Source organism: Chiloscyllium plagiosum, chromosome 29 (assembly GCF_004010195.1).
Source record: "Chiloscyllium plagiosum isolate BGI_BamShark_2017 chromosome 29, ASM401019v2, whole genome shotgun sequence".
NCBI classification, from domain to species: domain Eukaryota; kingdom Metazoa; phylum Chordata; class Chondrichthyes; order Orectolobiformes; family Hemiscylliidae; genus Chiloscyllium; species Chiloscyllium plagiosum.
Genome location: NC_057738.1, coordinates 20328703 through 20346950, shown reverse-complemented (window position 1 = coordinate 20346950; position 18248 = coordinate 20328703). Strand labels below are relative to the sequence as shown.

At 40.6% G+C, this 18248-nt stretch overlaps 1 protein-coding gene across 7 annotated transcripts in view; it reads right to left on the bottom strand.

The window, feature by feature from the left end:
- Positions 1–18248, bottom strand: part of LOC122564410 (catenin delta-2-like) — a 1204994-nt gene that overhangs the window by 43722 nt on the left and 1143024 nt on the right. For all 7 annotated transcript variants that reach the window (XM_043719228.1, XM_043719230.1, XM_043719231.1 and 4 more), the window contains 2 exons: positions 5365–5515; positions 2790–3018 (listed from right to left, as the gene is read on the bottom strand). In XM_043719228.1, coding sequence (XP_043575163.1) covers positions 2790–3018; positions 5365–5515 — 380 coding nt within the window. The remainder of the gene's footprint in view (positions 1–2789; positions 3019–5364; positions 5516–18248) is intronic.

The window sequence follows — 18248 nt, the reverse complement described above, 5'->3', positions numbered from 1 at the left end:
TATCCACTTTAAATAATGCCAGCTACCCTTCTCTATCTTTATCTCATTCATTATTCATACAATCTCCTTACTTCCTACTGTTTTGGCAAAATCATTTTCTTTGCTAAAGGCTGCTGCAAAGTACCTAAATTCTTATCTCCACCATGCCTTCTGTTTCCACAAACAGATCTTTATTTGGTCAATAACAGGCTCCTTGGCAAATTTCTTCCTATTAATATGCCTAAAGGATCCCTTTTAATCTTAGCCATCTATTCTCATGACATCTTGTTTTATTTTTCACTCTTGCTTTGTATTTCTTGACATACAATCTGATTCTTTATTGAATCTGCTATGTACTTATTTTTTGTGATTCATTTTATACTCTAGCTTCTTCCTCAACTAGAATACTGTGATTTTGCTTGTACTCTATTTTCTCCCCAAGGAAATACACGGACCGAGACTGAACCAAAATTACTGCTTACTACAACTTGCCCCATTATATTTCTGTCATACGACTTTGACTCAAATTCATCAAGGCCAGATTGCTCCTTAATTAGCCTGTCTCCAGTTAATTATTTTATTTGAGATTGCTCCTTAACCACCTACATTATTGATACAAACCTTACAGCAGTATGATCACTATTCCTGAACTGCTTCCACTGTTTAAGTCTGTAACAGGAAAGTTAAAAATCACACAACACCAGGTTATAGTCCAACAGGTTTAATTGGAAGCGCTGCTCCTTCATCAGGTGGTTGTGATGAAGGAGTGTCGGTCCGAAAGCTAGTGTGCTTCCAATTAAACCTGTTGGACTATAATCTGGTGTTGTGCGATATTTAACTTTGTACACCCCAGTCCAACACCAGCATCTCCAAATCGTAACAGGAAAGCTCATTGATGTCCCAGCAGCAATCAAGACCCTTAGATGTGTAGTTAATGGCCATTAAGGGTCATCATCCTGCCAAAATACAACCAGCAGCAGGCAAGGCTGTGATCAAGTAGGAAGCCCAAAACACAAGCCTGGTCGTGTTTGCGAGTTGACTTCCCAGCAAATACATGATTCACTGGTATTCAGAGCTGGATTCAGGGACCCAGCATTCAGAGCAGCAATCAAGACCCTTAGATGTGTAGTTAATGGCCACTAAGGGTCATCATCCTGCCAAAATACAACCAGCAGCAGGCAAGGCTGTGATCAAGTAGGAAGCCCGAAACACAAGCCTGGTCGTGTTTGCGAGTTGACTTCCCAGCAAATACATGATTCACTGGTATTCAGAGCTGGATTCAGGGACCCAGCATTCAGCATTTTCATCTGAAATAGGACTGCCAACTGTACACTGATGTCCCAGGCTTTCTGGGAATTTAATAATAATCTTTAGGACTGCAACTAGGAGAAAGATTGTATTTTTTAAGAACAAAACTTTAGTAGTTATAAAATATTGGACCTCGCGGGGGAAATCGCTTTTACATCAACAGTCCAAATTAGTCTGGTTGGCTCACGAAGAGACTGCTCTCTTTCTAGGAGTGGGGATTCAGGGCATGGTTCAAACTCTGATGCCATATGAATAAAACCTCCATGAATATTTTTGTAAAACAAACAAAGTTCAAGACTTATACAATCAATGGTAGTGCTCTGGGTAGTGTTGTAGGATACAGAGTCCTAGGGGTACAGGTACATAACTCTTTGAAATTTGCATCACCGTGGGCGGCACGGAGGCGCACTGGTTAGCGCTGCAGCCTCACAGCGCCAGAGACCCGGGTTCAATTTCTGCCTCAGGTGACACTCTCTGTGTGGAGTTTGCACATTTACATTCTCCCCGTGTCTGCGTGGGTTTCTTCCGGGTGCTCCGGTTTCCTCCCACAATCCAAAAATGTGCAGGTGAATTGGCCATGGTAAATTGCCTGTAGTGTTAGGTGAAGGGGTAAATGTGGGGGAATGGGTCTGGGTGGGTTGCGCTTCGGCGGGTCGGTGTGGACTTGTTTGGCCGAAGGGGGCGTTTCCACACTGTAATGTAATGTAATCTAATCTAAATCTAAATTTAGATATAGGATGGTTAAGAAGGCATTTCAGACGCTTGCCTTCATTGGTCAGAACCTTTGAGTGTAGGAGTTGGGGTGTTATGTTGAGGTTGTACTAGACATGGTTGTACTAGACCAGGGGAGGCCTCTTCTGGAAATACTGTGTCCCGTTCTGGTCTCCTTGTTATTGGAAAGATATTATTAAGCTGGAGAGGGATCAAAAGAGATTTACCAGGATGTTGCCAGGAATAGAGGGTTTGAGTTATAAGGAGAGGCTGGATAGACTGGGGTTTTTTTCACTGGAGTATAGGAGATTGAAGGGTGACTTGAAAGAGGTTTATAAAATTATGAGGGGTATACATAATGTGAATGGCAGGTATATTTCCCCTAGGGTGAGGGATGTCAAGACAAGGGGGCATATTTTTATGGTGAGAGGAGAAAGATTTGAAAACGACATGAGGGGCAATTTGTTTTGCGCAGTAAGTGATCTGTGCGTGGAATGAACTTTGAGAGGAGGTGGTGGAAAAGGGTACAGTTACAATGTTTAAAAGACATTTAGATAAGTACATGAATAAGAAATGTTTGGAGGGATATTGGCCAAGTACAGGCAGGTGAGACTAGTTTAGTTTGGGATTATGGTGGGTAAAGAATGGTTGGATTGACGGGTCTGTTTCAGTGCTGTATGACTCTATGAGAATATGCATTAAGCCTTTGGCCTCTGTGCCTTGATACAGTGAGATCCTCAGACACAATGGCATCACCTGGAGCTCAGGAAAACTGTGCCCAGTTTACATACTTGTCTCCTTTACTCTTGGCAATGCTGATGAGCTTCTCGATTCCTCCTGAATCTCGCAAGGCCTTGGCATTTTCCATGTTTTTAGTGATGACTTCATGCAAAGCACAGCAGATGGCAGTTATTGTCTCGTCGGAAATGGTTTTGCTGACTGCACTTGTGCCGGTTCCAGTGCCAGTGCTGCTGCTGCCTCCAGGAAGACGGTGGACAAGATCTCGCATGGCATATTTGCCTTGGTGGAAAAGGAGAGAGAAGGAAAAAGACAGAAACATGATTAGATCATATTTGGGAGCACAGAGCACTATTCAGGGTCTCCATATTGCAACACATAGAGAATGGAGGTACTAGAGAAGGTACAAATGTAATCCAGAAGGATCTCAAAAATAAAAGGCTATACCCAGCAGGAAATCCAGAAGAGACTAGGGACAGTTGAGGTTATTGGTTATTGGGCAGGCCACTCACTCTTGGGTCTATTGTGGCCCTTAATTGGTCACTTAAATGCCCCATCAGGACCCTAAGGTGGATCAAGCCAAGTGGATAACTTGCTTAGAGTGGTGCTGGAAAAGCACAGCAGGTCAGGCAGCATCCGAGGAGCAGGAGAATCGACAAATTCCTGGTGAAGGGCTTTTGGCCGAAACATCGATTTTTCTGCTCCTCGGATGCTGCCTGACCTGCTGTGCTTTTCCAGCACCACTCTAATCTAGACTCTAATCTGCAGCACTCACTTCTGCCAAGTGGATAACTTGGCAGCTTTCACTGGGTGGGATGATTACAGGCAAACGGATTTTCATTGGGGTATTCCCTATTCCCATTGGAAGCACCTCTCCTCCACTGGGCCATAGTACTACTGCTTTAAAACTCTCCATTTAACATCTCAGATATGGCCCCCAGCCTAATCACTGGGATGTACCTTCAGGACCCTGCAGATACCCTAGATTTAGCTTCATTACAGCTTCCATATACTTCACTTTGGGGTTTGACTGCAATGTCTGCAGTGGCCACCATTTGAACCTGGTGCTGATGGGACTACAGAACAGTCTGATTGGCAAGCAGCTCTCTCAAATGGGACTTGCCCCCAAGTGGAACTGAGGTCTCACCCCAAGCCAATGAACACCTCGTTGAGTGTAAAATGGTAAGGATAGCTGCATTTCTATAGGCTGGATCCCAACTAACATTTCAGCTGGTGGGGGTAAAGAACAGAGCACTCCAGCCCAATGTAACATTAATATGTTCAGAAATTTACCTGTTGTTTATTAAGATCAAGCTAAAGAGCCTACGAAATGGCCAAGTCTCCATTATTCTCTAAAATGATAAAATGTCTGCCACGCATCACTTAATGCACAAGATTCACTGCAAAATAATACTTCAAAAATACAAAGTGGAAAGTGCGTTGTGATGTACTGCGGCTCATGAATGGCACAATATAACAGAAAATTCATCCTAAATCACTTTTAACAACTCTTTCATTTTCTTTGAACCAGTTCAAATCATTAAAACGAAACCCAAATCACTAAAATAGACTAACTATCTCATATTTATTTTTATTCTCATATTTGCTGCTTGTGGGGCCTTGCTGTGATCAACCTTTCACATTTACCTGCAGAATATGAGAAATTTCAAAAGTCATTAATTGGCTGTAAAGCACTTTGAGCATCCTGAGGTCATGGATACAGCAATATAATTTCAAGTTCTTTCTAAATCCCCTTCAGCAAACTGAAATAGCACTTGGCAGACCCAAAAAAATTATGTTGCAATTTTAACAAGCTGATAGCAGGCTATAACATCTCCAGCAAAGATTTCTTTTAAGCTTTATGCTAATCATTGATAAAGGGTGTTAGAAAATTGGTTTGAAGAGTAAGGCTTCATCCAAAGTGATTAATTAATGGTTCTAGTGATGATTTGCCTTATAAAACCTGATTTATATCACAGTTTTAATGGTGCAAAGCACCTCAATGGAATGCTAATTGAGTTTGATGTGAAGCTACATAAGGAGACATTGGGGGAAGTGAGCAAAAGGATTTATGGAATACTTAGTTTATCAGAAGCATTTTAAGGGAGGAGAGAGAAAAGCAAAGCATGAGTGAGTGAAATCTGGAGTTTACTGCTGAAAACAACTGAGAGCATGGGCATTAATGGTGGAGTGGTGAAAATCAGAGGCCAGAATTGAAGGACTGTGGAGGCCTCAGAGTAATGTCAGGGAGGTGGTTTTTATTGTGTCCAAAGAAGAATGAAGTCTTTTAAGAATTTGTTAAAAGAAACAAAGATTTTAGAATCATGCTCGTGGCGAAACAGCAACCAAAGTAAATGAGAAAGCGAAGGATGATGATTGAATTGGTGTGGATTATGTTTCAGGCACCAGAGGTTTTCATAAGCTGAACTTTATAGAGAGTGTAAGGTAGGAGGCCAATTTGAACACAAGTAGTCAGGTCTCAAAGTAACAGGTACAGATGGGATAAAGGGCTCTTATGCCAGACTACTGGCATATGCTGAAAATCAACACTACTCTTCCAAGTTATAACAGCATATATTTCTAGTTTATTTGCCACAGAAAGAGAAAGATATTTGTGCTTCTACACACCAATGAGCTCCTTGTTTCTGACATCCAAAGCCATATTTCGTAATGCCGTGGCAACAGCACACACAACACGGTCATTGTCTATTCGCAGCAACTCCACGAGAATGGGCAAACCTTTCTCCTTCCGGACTGCAGCACGGATGTAAATAGACCACTGTGAACATAAACAGCAACACATTGGCAACTCAAAACAGAACTACTGTTAAAGACTGGCCAACAACTACTATCTAGCTGCGAAAGGAGAGTATAGGCTTGAGGCCTGCATCCCCAAATTTTAGCATTTTGTATTCTTGTATTTAATTTATGCTTTGCTCTTGAATTTAATACAATCTGTATTAGACCTATGCTGAACTTTTAAAATAAAAACCAAAAGTGCTGAAGAGAGAAACATTGTTAACATTTTGAGTCTAAAACTAATTTTCAAATCATATCGAGAGTCATCATGGACTTGAAACATTAATTCTCCACAAATGCTGTCAAACCTGCTCAGCTTCTCTTACACTTACTGTTTTTGTTTTAGATCTCCAGCATCCACAGTGCTTTCTTTTAATTCAGTTATTAAAAGGTACTTTGCAGATCTTAATTTTGGACTAAGTGTAATGAGCTTCGATTAAGTCAAATAATTAATCAAATATGTAACAGTAATCAGTTGTAATATTATTAACAGTGGATTTGTTTATTTCTCTAACTCCTTTATTTGCTTTCCATGGTGATCAAAGCAGGTCATTTTAGGAAACAAAATCAGAAAGTGTTGGAAAACCTCAGCAGGTCTCGCAGCAGTTGTGGAGAAAGAAACAAAGTTCACATTTCAAGTTTTGTATGATTCTTCTTCAGAACCCAGTTATTCAGTTCTGAAAAAAAAACATATCGGACTTGAAATGTCAACTTTGCTTCTTTCTTCTCAGATATTGCTGGATCTGCTGAGTCTCTTCAGCATTTCCTTTTGTTTACTTCAGATTTGCATCATCCATAGCATTTTACATTTATTTGTTCATTTTTTTGGAACTGTTGTTTTGTCTCAATTAATATTGCGAGTTGAAATACAAGCCAGCACAATGGAATGGTCAATTCTGGTGTGGAGCCAGGAAGATGGGAGTTTGGTTGATGGACGGTAAATCTGATTGATGGCAAGTGGGCGACACCATCGAAAGGATGTGTAAATAGCCAAATCCATAAGACTAAAAAGTCGAACAGAAGTAGGGCACTAAGCCCACCGTGTCTGGTCCACCGTTCAATGAGATTATGGCTGATCTTATACAAGTAACCCTGCATTCCCCTAATGATGAGAAATCAGTCCATCTCAGCCTTGAATAACTTAAGGACTCAGTGGTAAAGATTTCTACAAATTTACTACCCTCTCACAGAAACAAAATCCTCATCTCTAAATTAGTGATTACTTACTCTGTGATTGTGCCACCATCCTAACCTTTCCCACATCTATGCTGTAAAGCTCCTTAAGGATCAATAAGATTAAGTATGTTTCAATAAGATTTCCTCTCATTCTCCTAAACTCTAATGAGTAAGCCCAATCCAGTCAACTTCCATTCATAAGAAAATCCCTCCATAACTGGAATCAACCCAGTGAACCTTCTCTGGTCTGCCTCCAATGCCACTCGACTTTTCATTAAAGTAGACCAGTGGACCAACACTGTTCACGGTCTCCCAGATATGGTGTGACTAGTGTCTTATACAGTTTGAGCAAGGTTCTCCACTTTAATATTGCACTCCCTTTGAAATAAAGGCCCAATTCCATCTGCCTTCCTTCCTATTGCCTGCTGACAATGTACACTGGCTTTTTGTGATTTACGCACAAGCACTTCACAGACTTTCTGCAGTCTTTCTCAATTTTAGTAATATTCAGCTCAATTTTTCCTATCAAACTTTATAACCTCATATTTTCCAACATTATACTCTCTTTGCCAAGGTTCTGCCCAATCACTTAACCTGTCCATATCTCTGTAGATTCCTTGAGTCATCTCATTACCTGCCTTACCGTCTCGGCCATCAAGTCCTGCAGACTGTGTAAGTCTTGTGGTGCGTATGTGAAGAATTTGATAAGGACTCATGGTTGTTAAATTCTCATTGTGAGAAAGTCTCAATAGAGGCCTCAAAAGAGGCTAGATTTTGGACTTGAAGAGGAACATCATCCAGCATTGCTGCTAAGTGGATGAATACCATGGAGGAAGGAACATCACTGGAGAGTCAAATCCCATGTAGTGTTAGTCAGAGACTTGGTGATGTCGGGAACTGTACCATTTTAGGGAGCTGGCTTGATACACTAATTTAGGGTTACCACTTGTGCCATAATAAAGTTATCTTCCTGTCTTTAGATATATAAAGTAGGAAAAAGTGCTTTACTCTTCTCTTTTTAACAAAGTCACTCTTTTCTCCCTTTTATTATTAATACATGTTGAATAAAATTGATATATTCATGCATTATATAAAACTGAGTTATTCATTCCTTTGTGACTTCAAAAGAGACTTTTACACTCTACAAAAGGTGCAGCTCCTCCTGGACGGGCATTCCTGCTCATCGAAACCAGCTAATTTGTGACGTCCTCAATAATAAATGGATGTAAAAACTGAAAGAACTGCAGATGCTGTAAATCAGAAACAAAAACAGAAGTTGCTGGAAAAGTTCAGCAGGCCTGTGAAGAGACTTCAGCGTTAACGTTTCGGGTCCGGTGACCCTTCCTTCGAACTTGGTTGAAAAGGCTCTTGGTCAGGAAGTGGGTGGGAAAATTTCCTTTAAAAGTAAACGGGTAACTTTTTTTTTAGATTAGATTACATTACAGTGTGGAAACAGGCCCTTCGGCCCAACAAGTCCACACCGACCCGCCGAAGTGCAACCCACCCATACCCCTACATTTACCCCTTACCTAACACTACGGGCAATTTAGCATGGCCAATTCACCTGACCCTGCACATCTTTGTGACTGTAGGAGGAAACTGGAGCATCCGGAGGAAACCCACGCAGACACGGGGAGAACGTGCAAACTCCACACAGTCAGTCGCCTGAGGCGGGAATTGAACCCGGGTCTCTGGCGCTGTGAGGCAGCAGTGCTAACCACTGTGCCACCGTGCCGCCTCTTTTGTCTGATTTGGATCAGTAACAAGGTTGGGAAATTTAGGCTATTAATGAACCTGTGCTTAATTCACGGAAGCAGATTCCTTCGAGACTTTCTCACAATGAGAATTTAACAACCATGAGTCCTTATCAAATTCTTCACAGTGGAAACAATTAATGTTGATGGATTCAAATGCAAGCTGGCTAGATTTCTTGCAGAATGATGTAAAAGTAGATTGAAATATGATAAGTGTCAGATGTTTGTGAGGTTCAGACAGTTGCGAGATCTTACAGAGCGTATAAAGGCAGATGAGTCTGGCCACATGCTGATGAACAGTATTTTCCAGAATATATGTATAAGTGTGATAAGCGACCATTCTTATAATCCTCTAATGTTTATGCCATACATTAGCATAACAGGACTCAACAATTATTCTACCTTCGACCAAAGCTTCCTAAAGCTGTGTACCCATCGTGCTTTCTTTCCCTCCTAAGCAGATCTGATTCAGACAGAGTGATTGAGACTGATGATTACTGAACAATTATTTTATCAGTCTATCATACAACCACCAGCATGGTAGAAGGAAGTTTAAAAGGAGCTAGACCTTTCTTTAAATAGAAAAACAAATTTCAATCATTAGTCAGATAGGCAGACTTCATCCTTATTGTAACAGGGCTGACTGGAATTTTGCTTCAGTTCTACCGATTCTTTCAGCAGTGATAGAACATGTCACCAACAATGCTGTCAAGAAAGACTTGCTTTACATAACCTGTTCTCTGGTACTTGGCTTGGGTACTGTCAGAACCATTCAGCTCCTGACTTCAGTACTGCCTTAGTTCAAATATGGACGAATGAGCTGAATTCCAGAGGTGAGGTGAGAGTGAGTGTGATCTTGAGATCAACGCCACTTGTTAACAGGGATTGGGAGGAAAATTCTCCATTGGTTGGAGTCATACCTGGCAGAAAGGAAGACGGTTGTAGTTGTTGGAGGTCTGTCATCAGCTCCAGGACATCGTTGCAGGAGTCCCTGAGGGGAACGTCACAGACCCAACCATCTTCAGCTGCTTCATCAAAGACTCCCTCCATCATACAATCATTGTTGGATATAGTCGATGATGATTGCACACTGTTCAACACCATTCACACCTCCTCAGATACTGAAGCAGTCCATAGCCAAATCCAGCAAGACCTGGATAATATCTAGGCATGGGCTGACAAGTGGCAAGTAACATTTGAGCTACATAAATGCTAATCAATGACTATCTCCAATGAAGGAGAGTCTAACCATCACCCCTTGACATAGTACAACCATTACTGAATCTCCCACTTGGTTACCATTGGCCACAAACTGATTAGAACTAGCATTATAAACACTGTGATGACAACATGTCACAGGGTAGGAATCTTGCAGCAAGGAACTCACCTCCCTACACCTCAAAATCTGACAGCCATCTATAAGATGCAAGTCAGGAATGTGAGAGAATACCCCCCACTTGACTGGATGAATACAACTCCAATAACATGGAAGAAGCTTATCACCATATAGAAAAAAGCAGTTTGCTTGATTGGCATCACATTCACAATATTCATTCGCTCCACCACTGATGCTTAGTAGCAGTGGTGTGTACCATCTACAGGATGAACTGCTGAAATTCACACAACACCTTTCAAACTCATGACAAGTACCACCTAGAAGGACAAGGGCAGCAGCAATGTGGGAACATCATCACCAACAAGTGCCCCTCCAGGCTACTCACCACATGAGGAAATATATCACTGTGCCTTCAGTATCGTTGAATCATAAATCTGGAACACCCTCCCTCAAGGCATTGTGGGTCTACCTATAGCAATTGATAACAGTGGTTCAAGAAGGCTTTTTCAAGGACAACTAGGGATGGGCCTAGCCAGTGTCACCCAGATACTACAAGTGAATTAAAATAGTATATTCTTGGGAAGACCCCATCTACAGCACCATGTACTATGTAGGAATTGTTCCCCTGTGATAAAGAATTACTCAAATTCCTAGTGTATTGAGAGAGATGTTTATAATATTAACAGATTCATCAGGGTGACAACTTCCTCTGAAACAAGAATCAAGAATGAAGGACTATATTCTTCAAAGTTGGGCCATTGTGGAATGAAAACAGGACAATAGCAGCTGCTGCTTCAGTAAGAGGGATTTGGTTTAGTGTTGATCTGGTCTCTTGCTACTTGCATGAGTTTCTAGCTTGACTGGACCTGTTACAGCTACGACCTCAAATTTGGCAAGAGTGCTGATGGATTTGCCTCAGGAGCTTTTACATGAGTGGACTGGATGTCTGGGGACCTTTTTCCCTGGAGCGTAGGAGGCTGACAGTGACGTTATAGAAGTTTATAAAATAATGAGGGCATGGATAGACTGAATAGCCAAGGTCTTTTCTCCACAGTAGGAGAGTTCAAAACTAGAAGGAATAGGTTTAAGGTGAGAGGCAATTTAAAAGGGACCTGAGGGGCAATGTTTTTACACAGGGGAAGGTGCATATACAGAATGAACAGCCAGAAGAAGTGGCACCCGTGAGTATAATTACAACATTTAAAAGACATTTTGACAAGTACATGGACAGAAAAGGTTTACAAGCATATGGGCCAAATGGACCAGGCAAAAGGACTGGTTCAAGTTGGGAGACTTGGTGGGCATTGACGAGTAGGACCAAAGGGTCTGTTTCAGTGCTGTATGACTCTATGGAGCTTTCCTGACGACACGTAAACATTTTGCTTAAAGCTTTCAGGTGCACTGGCATTTCTGACTGTGTAGTCATTAACGTGCAATAAATGCTCATTAATTCCTTAGCATGCTGGAATTATTTTCATAGTACTAAGCATTTTAGGTAATCTTTCATATAAAGATTAGCAGCAATCTGCAATTCTCTCTCCTAAAAGGATGTAGATGCTTGAACAATAGGAATTTCCAGGCTTGAAATACTATAGATGGCTCTTTATTTCTGAAGGAAAAAAGAATAAAAGTCAATAAATGTAACTAGGGTGTTCATTGGCTATAATTTAATTGAATGGTGGAATATGGTTGAGCTTCTAAATATTCTACTCCTGTTCCTCATGTTTCTATTGCCAGTTATAAGCCATATGCTGCTGTCCAAGTGGGAAGTTTGGAATGTGTTTTGATTTTTGCCATTCCCAGTGAATGGAAATGCATCACACTGTGAGCAGGATGGCCAATCCTAAATTGGCCTTGACACACTCAGGATAATCCAGCATAGGCATGCTCTCTGTGATGTCCTGCAGCCTACTCCTTATGACAGGTGAACCCCACCCATCACTGTCTGGGCACATTCCTGCTGATTACACACATTGTTTTGCTGCTGAATGAGAAGATTATTAAGGTATATCAGCACGGGTACATGAGCACCAAGCCTGCATTGACAGATACAGGAAGAGTCATCAGTTCCTAGACCTATGATTGCCCGAGTGCTTTGCTAGTAGGAAGAACAGGGCGTAGAGGACTGCTAAAAGGTTCTAAATGAGAGGTAGTTTAGTGCTGTCAAAAAGCTGCACTTGATGAAAACCAATAAAGCGTTATATAATTTGTGTGCCTGAGTTGTTTATCTGAAGTTATCTTTTGTTTTTGTGTCCTTGTCTCACTCCAAGCAAAGTGTATGTTCATCTATTTGTGAAGCAAGGTCAGTGAGCTGTTAAGTGGGCGGCATGGTGGCTCAGTGGTTAGCACTACTGCCTCACAGTGCCAGGGACCCGGGTTCAATTCTCACCTAGGGCAACTGTCTGTGTGGAATTTGCACGTTCTCCCTGTGTCTGCGTGGGTTTCCTCCCACAGTCCAAAGATGTGCAGGTCAGGTGAACTGGCCATGCTAGATTGCCCATAGCGTTAGGTGCATTAGTCAGACGTAAATGTAGGGGAATGGGTCTGGGTGGGTTGCTCTCTGAAGGGTCGGTGTGGACTTGTTGGGCCGAAGGGCCTGTTTCCATACTGTAGGTAATCCAATTAAATGCTGTAACTTCTCTTTTGTTTTGAGTGGGAATGCTATCTGATGTGTGAGAGGCAGCACTGTTGTCATGTCGGTACTGCTATAATAGTGGCTGCAATGGAGTGATAGAGATTGACTGATTGGGCATGTGCAACCTTACAATGTTCATTCACACTCACAGGGGCCAATAGCACACACCCTGGCTGAGTCCAGCAGATCATTCATCCTCACATGGCACTAGAGCCAGGTTCTCTTGAGTCTCCTCCACAGATATCTCTGTCAAGCTGTCTTTGTCAGTTGGCTTGGCCTCCTGTTCCCACCTACAAGGAAAAGAACCTCCCTTCTCTCTTGGACAGGCTTGAGGAGAATCTCTAAGGGGGTATCGCTGAAGTGTGGTGCTGCATTTTTGCCCGCTCTAGGACATCACCAGAAGTGGGTGGGGTTTTGAGCAGAGGTTGAGTGATACTCCTGGGTTTCAGAGAGTGAAGTGTTGTCTGTGTGTTGTTTATAATGGTGCCTGCAAGTTGGAGCTCACGAGGTCAGGCGAGGACAGAATTTCCTGTCCATCTGCCCCTAAATTTGCTGTTTTTATCCATTCATGCATCTGCAATGAGCTAAGAAGAAGGTAACAGTATGAGAAAACCTGACCCTTCCCCCTGAGCTTTTGTTTTTAGTCCCACCTCCACACTTAGTCTCAAAAAAAGCAAGCTCTGTGCAATCTTCAAGTGCCACAGAGTTAGAATTTCGATCAGAGAATACAGATGTGATTGAAACTTCATTTTAAAGTCATCTGTTATTCTTATATTTCTATTATCAAATTCAATGTTCATACTATAATGGAAATTGTCAGTGTAAACTTGCTTTGTTGTAACTGCAGATATTAAGAAAATGACAGATTGTGTCTCTTCAGAAAAGGAACGGAATGGTATTTGTCCACCACAGAGTATATTATTATAATGGTAAGTCATTTTGCTGCAAAAGGGCTTTAATTTATTAAAATATCACAGCACACATTAATACATTCTATTTAAAAATCAATAGTTGTAGCACTGCAGTTTATTAAAGGTTGCGGTAAGGCAATAGCATGTCCCAGTGTTTTATTACAACATTATTTTTCACTGTTTCCACATCCTACTCTAATTTAGCAGCTGCTATTTTCATGAGATTGTAAAAAGTGTCACTTTGAATTACTACATCTAGTATCTCTAACTTTAGTCTGGTCATCAACAAGGAATCTTGCATGGAATGCAACCAGACACTTATTACTTTCAGCATTGTGCTCTATGCATGCAGTGTGTACCATCCACAGGATGCATGACAGTTCTTCAAGTAGCACTTCCCAAATCTGTGGCCTCCACTATCCAAACAGAGAAGGGCAAGGTGAAAACATCATCACCTCTAAGCTCCCCTCCACAGCACATAACATGCATACTTGGAAACATATTGATACTATTCTTTTGTTGTTGCTGTGTCAAGATCCCGGAACTCTGATCAAGGATCATTCAACCCGAAACATTAACTCTGATCTCTCTCCACAAATGCTGCCAGACCTGCAGAGCTTCTCCAGCAATTTCTGTTTTTGTTCCTGGAACTCCTTGTCTATCTTTTAGGAATGCATCCGTCACACAAATGCAGGTGGTCAGGAAGGCAGCTCTTCACTACTTTCTCAAGGGTAACTAGGGATGGATAACTGACCATGCTGGTGAAACCTGTAACCCCAGAATCCATAGGATTAAAAAACAACAAAGGCACTGAGAATGCAAGATATAGCCTGCAATTTAAAGTTTTTCTTGTGTTGTTACAATGATACATTGACATTCTAGAGGTTTTCTTGATGAGCAGGGCAGCCAGAAATGACTAATGCTCGAATGCTCAACAACTACATTGTGACAACAAAAGCTATAAACTCTCACGGAACCATGAACACCTGTCAAAATTGTACTCCATGGTGTAATGCTGAAGAACAAGTCCTGTCTGATGGCCATGTGGATTCTCTCTCTTGGGATCATCTTTCACAGCTCTGTGCATAACCACTTGTAGATCAGAGGTGATTTTTGGTCACAATTAATTATGATGCTGAGGAGTAGCCTAATTTCTAAGTTTCTGGTGAATGCTGAAACTTATATTTGCTGCAGGCTTGTGTTGTTACAATGATACATCGACATTCTGGAGGTTTTACAGGATACAAGTCTCAGAAAATAGGACAGAAATAACGCTGATAATTGATCATCTCCAATCACTTGATTTTCATTTATATTCATTTCAATATCCCAAAATCAGAATTACACCCAAAGAATCAAAATTGGCGTCGTCTTCATGTGAGTTGCAACTGGACAAAGGCATATGTTGAGGGGCTAAAATTTTGTCTTTCTTTTTCTATTATTGTAATCTCTTATGTTGACTTTCTTATTTGCCATTTGCTAACGTAAACTTGTCACACTCTAATTAAGTCCTCCCATCATTGGCAACACTGCAACAATTCTACTGGCAATTACAGTGTGACATGTTCACAAAGGAAAATCTCATTGTGAAGAACTGATAATGCAAAAGGTTGAGAGCAAGTGTGCTGCAGTCAACTTTTCCTTCTTTGGATGGCAGCTATTGTAATATACTCAATTATCTCTTTCCTTTTGAATATAAAGTTCTGAATGTAAAATTACCTTGTTACTTTATTACTTGTCCATGGGATGTAGGGGTCACTTGCTCAGCCAGTTTTATTACGGACCCCTAACTGCCATTAGCTTCCAAGGGTCCTTTCAGAGGGGCAGTTAAGAGTCATTTGGTGCTGTGTGTCTGGAGTCACATGTAGACCAGATCAGGTTAGAATGACAAATTTCCTTCGCTGAAGGGCAGTATTGAAGCAGATGGGAATTTATGGCAAACAACAATAACCACATGGTCACAATTAGGTAAGCTTTTAATTCAATTTTTAACAATTTAATTCAAACTTGAGCATCTGCCATGGTGAGAATTGAACCTATGTTCCCATAGCATAAGCCTAGGTTATTAATCTAGCAACATGGTCATTACACCATTGCCTCCCCTTGAAGAAAAGCAATATTTATTTTTAGCAATGTCATTGCACTTAAGCTGTACAATGTGAGTAAACCAGGTGAGGAGGGAGAATGGACTTCCCTCTTTTTAACTTAGTCTTGATTGGTCCCAACTAATGTTTTAACCTTTTTAATCATGAATCAAAATATAGCCTGCTAGAAAGTGAAGTAGCAATTGCCAAGGTTGAGTGAAAGAAAGAGAAATCTTGTTACCTGCTAATACAGAAAACAATAAGAAGAATCATGATGTCAATCACACACACAAACATTAAGTAATATGTTAAAAGGGACAATGTCTAGTACAGAGAGGGAGAACAATGATTTGCAGTTTAAAGAATCCCCAAAGTCCTTGAAGTGTTATCACCTTAACTAGTGGTCTCCAAACTTCTTAAACACATTTTTAAAAATGTAAATGAAACTTGGGATCTATCCTTAAGAAAATATAGAATTAATAGCATATTTTAGTGTTCTGTAAATCTAAGACCAAATATGTATTCATTTTGTCCTCTATTCACCAAGTCTCAATGGCATATTTGTGACTGTACATTGTCTGCCTTGAAGGAAGGGTTGTATTTTGAGACTGTTCCAAACATACGATCCATCGAATGAGTATCTGTAAGCCAGGTGTGATACTCTTAATTAGGAGAATGCTACCTCCCAGAGGTATAAAAGTCAAAATAAAGAGTCAAAGTAAAGTTTCACTTGAAAAGCACAGGAGATGTAGTGGATATCTTTTCCTCTTTACAAATCCCCAAAAACCACTGTCCCTTGTTCTGATTCTCAGCTTGATATAATTTTGTATAGTAATTATCTCTATGCAAACTCCACCATCACTTTTTAAATCAAATACCTGATAGGATTTGGTAGTCAACCCACCAATATCTACTTGAAGGAAAGGATTTGAGACAAAGATGAAGTTTTGTTCCATCACATCTAATTACCAGCTGAAGTGATCTGTTGAATTCCTCTGGTAAATTTGCCAAGTATTCACACAGAGATTTTCTGGGGGCGCACTTTATCAACATATAGAAAAAGTGCACTAAATGCAGCACTATAGCCTTATTTGCCTGTGTTAGTTGGCACAGTTGGAATATAACACAAAGAAAATTGTGTGTGGAACATTTCTTATTGAGATTCATAACCAGAGCTGTTGTTGCAGCAGTCTGATATAAAAAAGCCCTTCGATTACTACAGCAGGTATTCACCCTAAAGCCCTTTCCATTAACCTTCCAGGTGAGAGTCTTTTGGTTTCATTGATGTGTATATCACGATCAGAACTGTGTGGATGTAACCCTGCAGTCTCCTTCAATGTTTTAGTCAATATTTTGAAGCTAGCAAATCAGATGCCATCAATCCTCAAAATAGGGCATCCTGTTGATGCCTTTTCAAAGGCTGAATTCAGAACTTGAATCCATGTTCCTGATTATACACACTGCTAGTATTCCTGGGATTTTCAGAGAAAGCTCTGAATCCATATTGAAAATTAGGAACTGTTCTGATATACAAAGGGAAGCTATTTTTGCTGGCAGAGTATTTATTGTAGAAAGATTTCAAATAATTGGCAAAAGAACTTGAAAGGAGATAAACAACATTCTGTTAAAACCACATTCTTGAATATATTACTTATCAAGTGTTGGAAGCTGAGCATAAGAAACAAATTTCAAAACGCAATCGATAAATCCTTGCAAAGGGAAAAACAATGCACGGTTTTGGGCAAAGTGCAAGATAAAAGAACTAATTACACAATTTCTTTAAAGTGCCACCACAAGCTCCATTTGGGTGAATGGTCTCTTTCTGCATTATACGATTGTAGGTATGTTCTATATCAACCTGTTCAGAGATGTTATTGCACACGTCCAGAAGAGGTGAGACTTGAACCTGTATTTCCTAGCTCAGAGGTAGGGACACCACAAGAGCCCTCAGTATATGTTAGCAAGACAGAAGTGTAGAAAGATCTTAGACCCACAGAGTATCTTTAAGGGGTTACTGGCAATCCCCTTTAGTAAGTTCAATTGACAAAGGTCAAGACCTTCCACTGCTGAATGGCCAAGATCAGGAAAAAGGATCTTATTTTTCACTTGCCTTCGCAAGGCCTGTTGAGGATTATTAAGACAAGCTAATGACATTAAAATTTGAACATCAAACCTTCATTTGATTGAAATATTTTGGGCTTTTACACAGCAGCAGCTTTATCTATTTAACCGAGACCTAACATGGGATTTAAGATGCTAACTTCTTGACTTCCAGCTGTTGTTTGCCATACTCTGAACCTAATGCAAATAGCATCCTATTTAAATGTCAAAACAATGTCTTAAAACAACATTAGATTAACTTGAGAGCCAAAAATTCTAATTACTTCTCCTGTCAGTTATGGACAAAGGTGAGATGCAAACCAAAGGCGTGAATGAAATCAATAACCTGAATAAAGAAATCAAGATTTGCCCAATGGCTTTTTCGGTTAATTCTGTGTTAGCAGGAGACAAAGTCATACCTATCTTGGCTTTAGTACCTGGGCTACCGTGTCAGTTGATCTCAACCAGGGCCCTGATCGTGACCTTCATTAATCATGACAGAATACTAATCACGATGAAGCCCCTGATTTATTAATTCTGCCAAAGTTTTTCAACATGTAAGAGTGGGACTTTGGGTGAGGTGCTGGTCAGATTCAGCAGACTGCTACCCACAGTCTAAAAGCTATTTAGTGACACTAAGTTTGCAGATGACACCAAAATAGGTGGTGTAGTGGACAGTGAAGATGATTATCTCAGAGTACAACCGTACCTTGATCA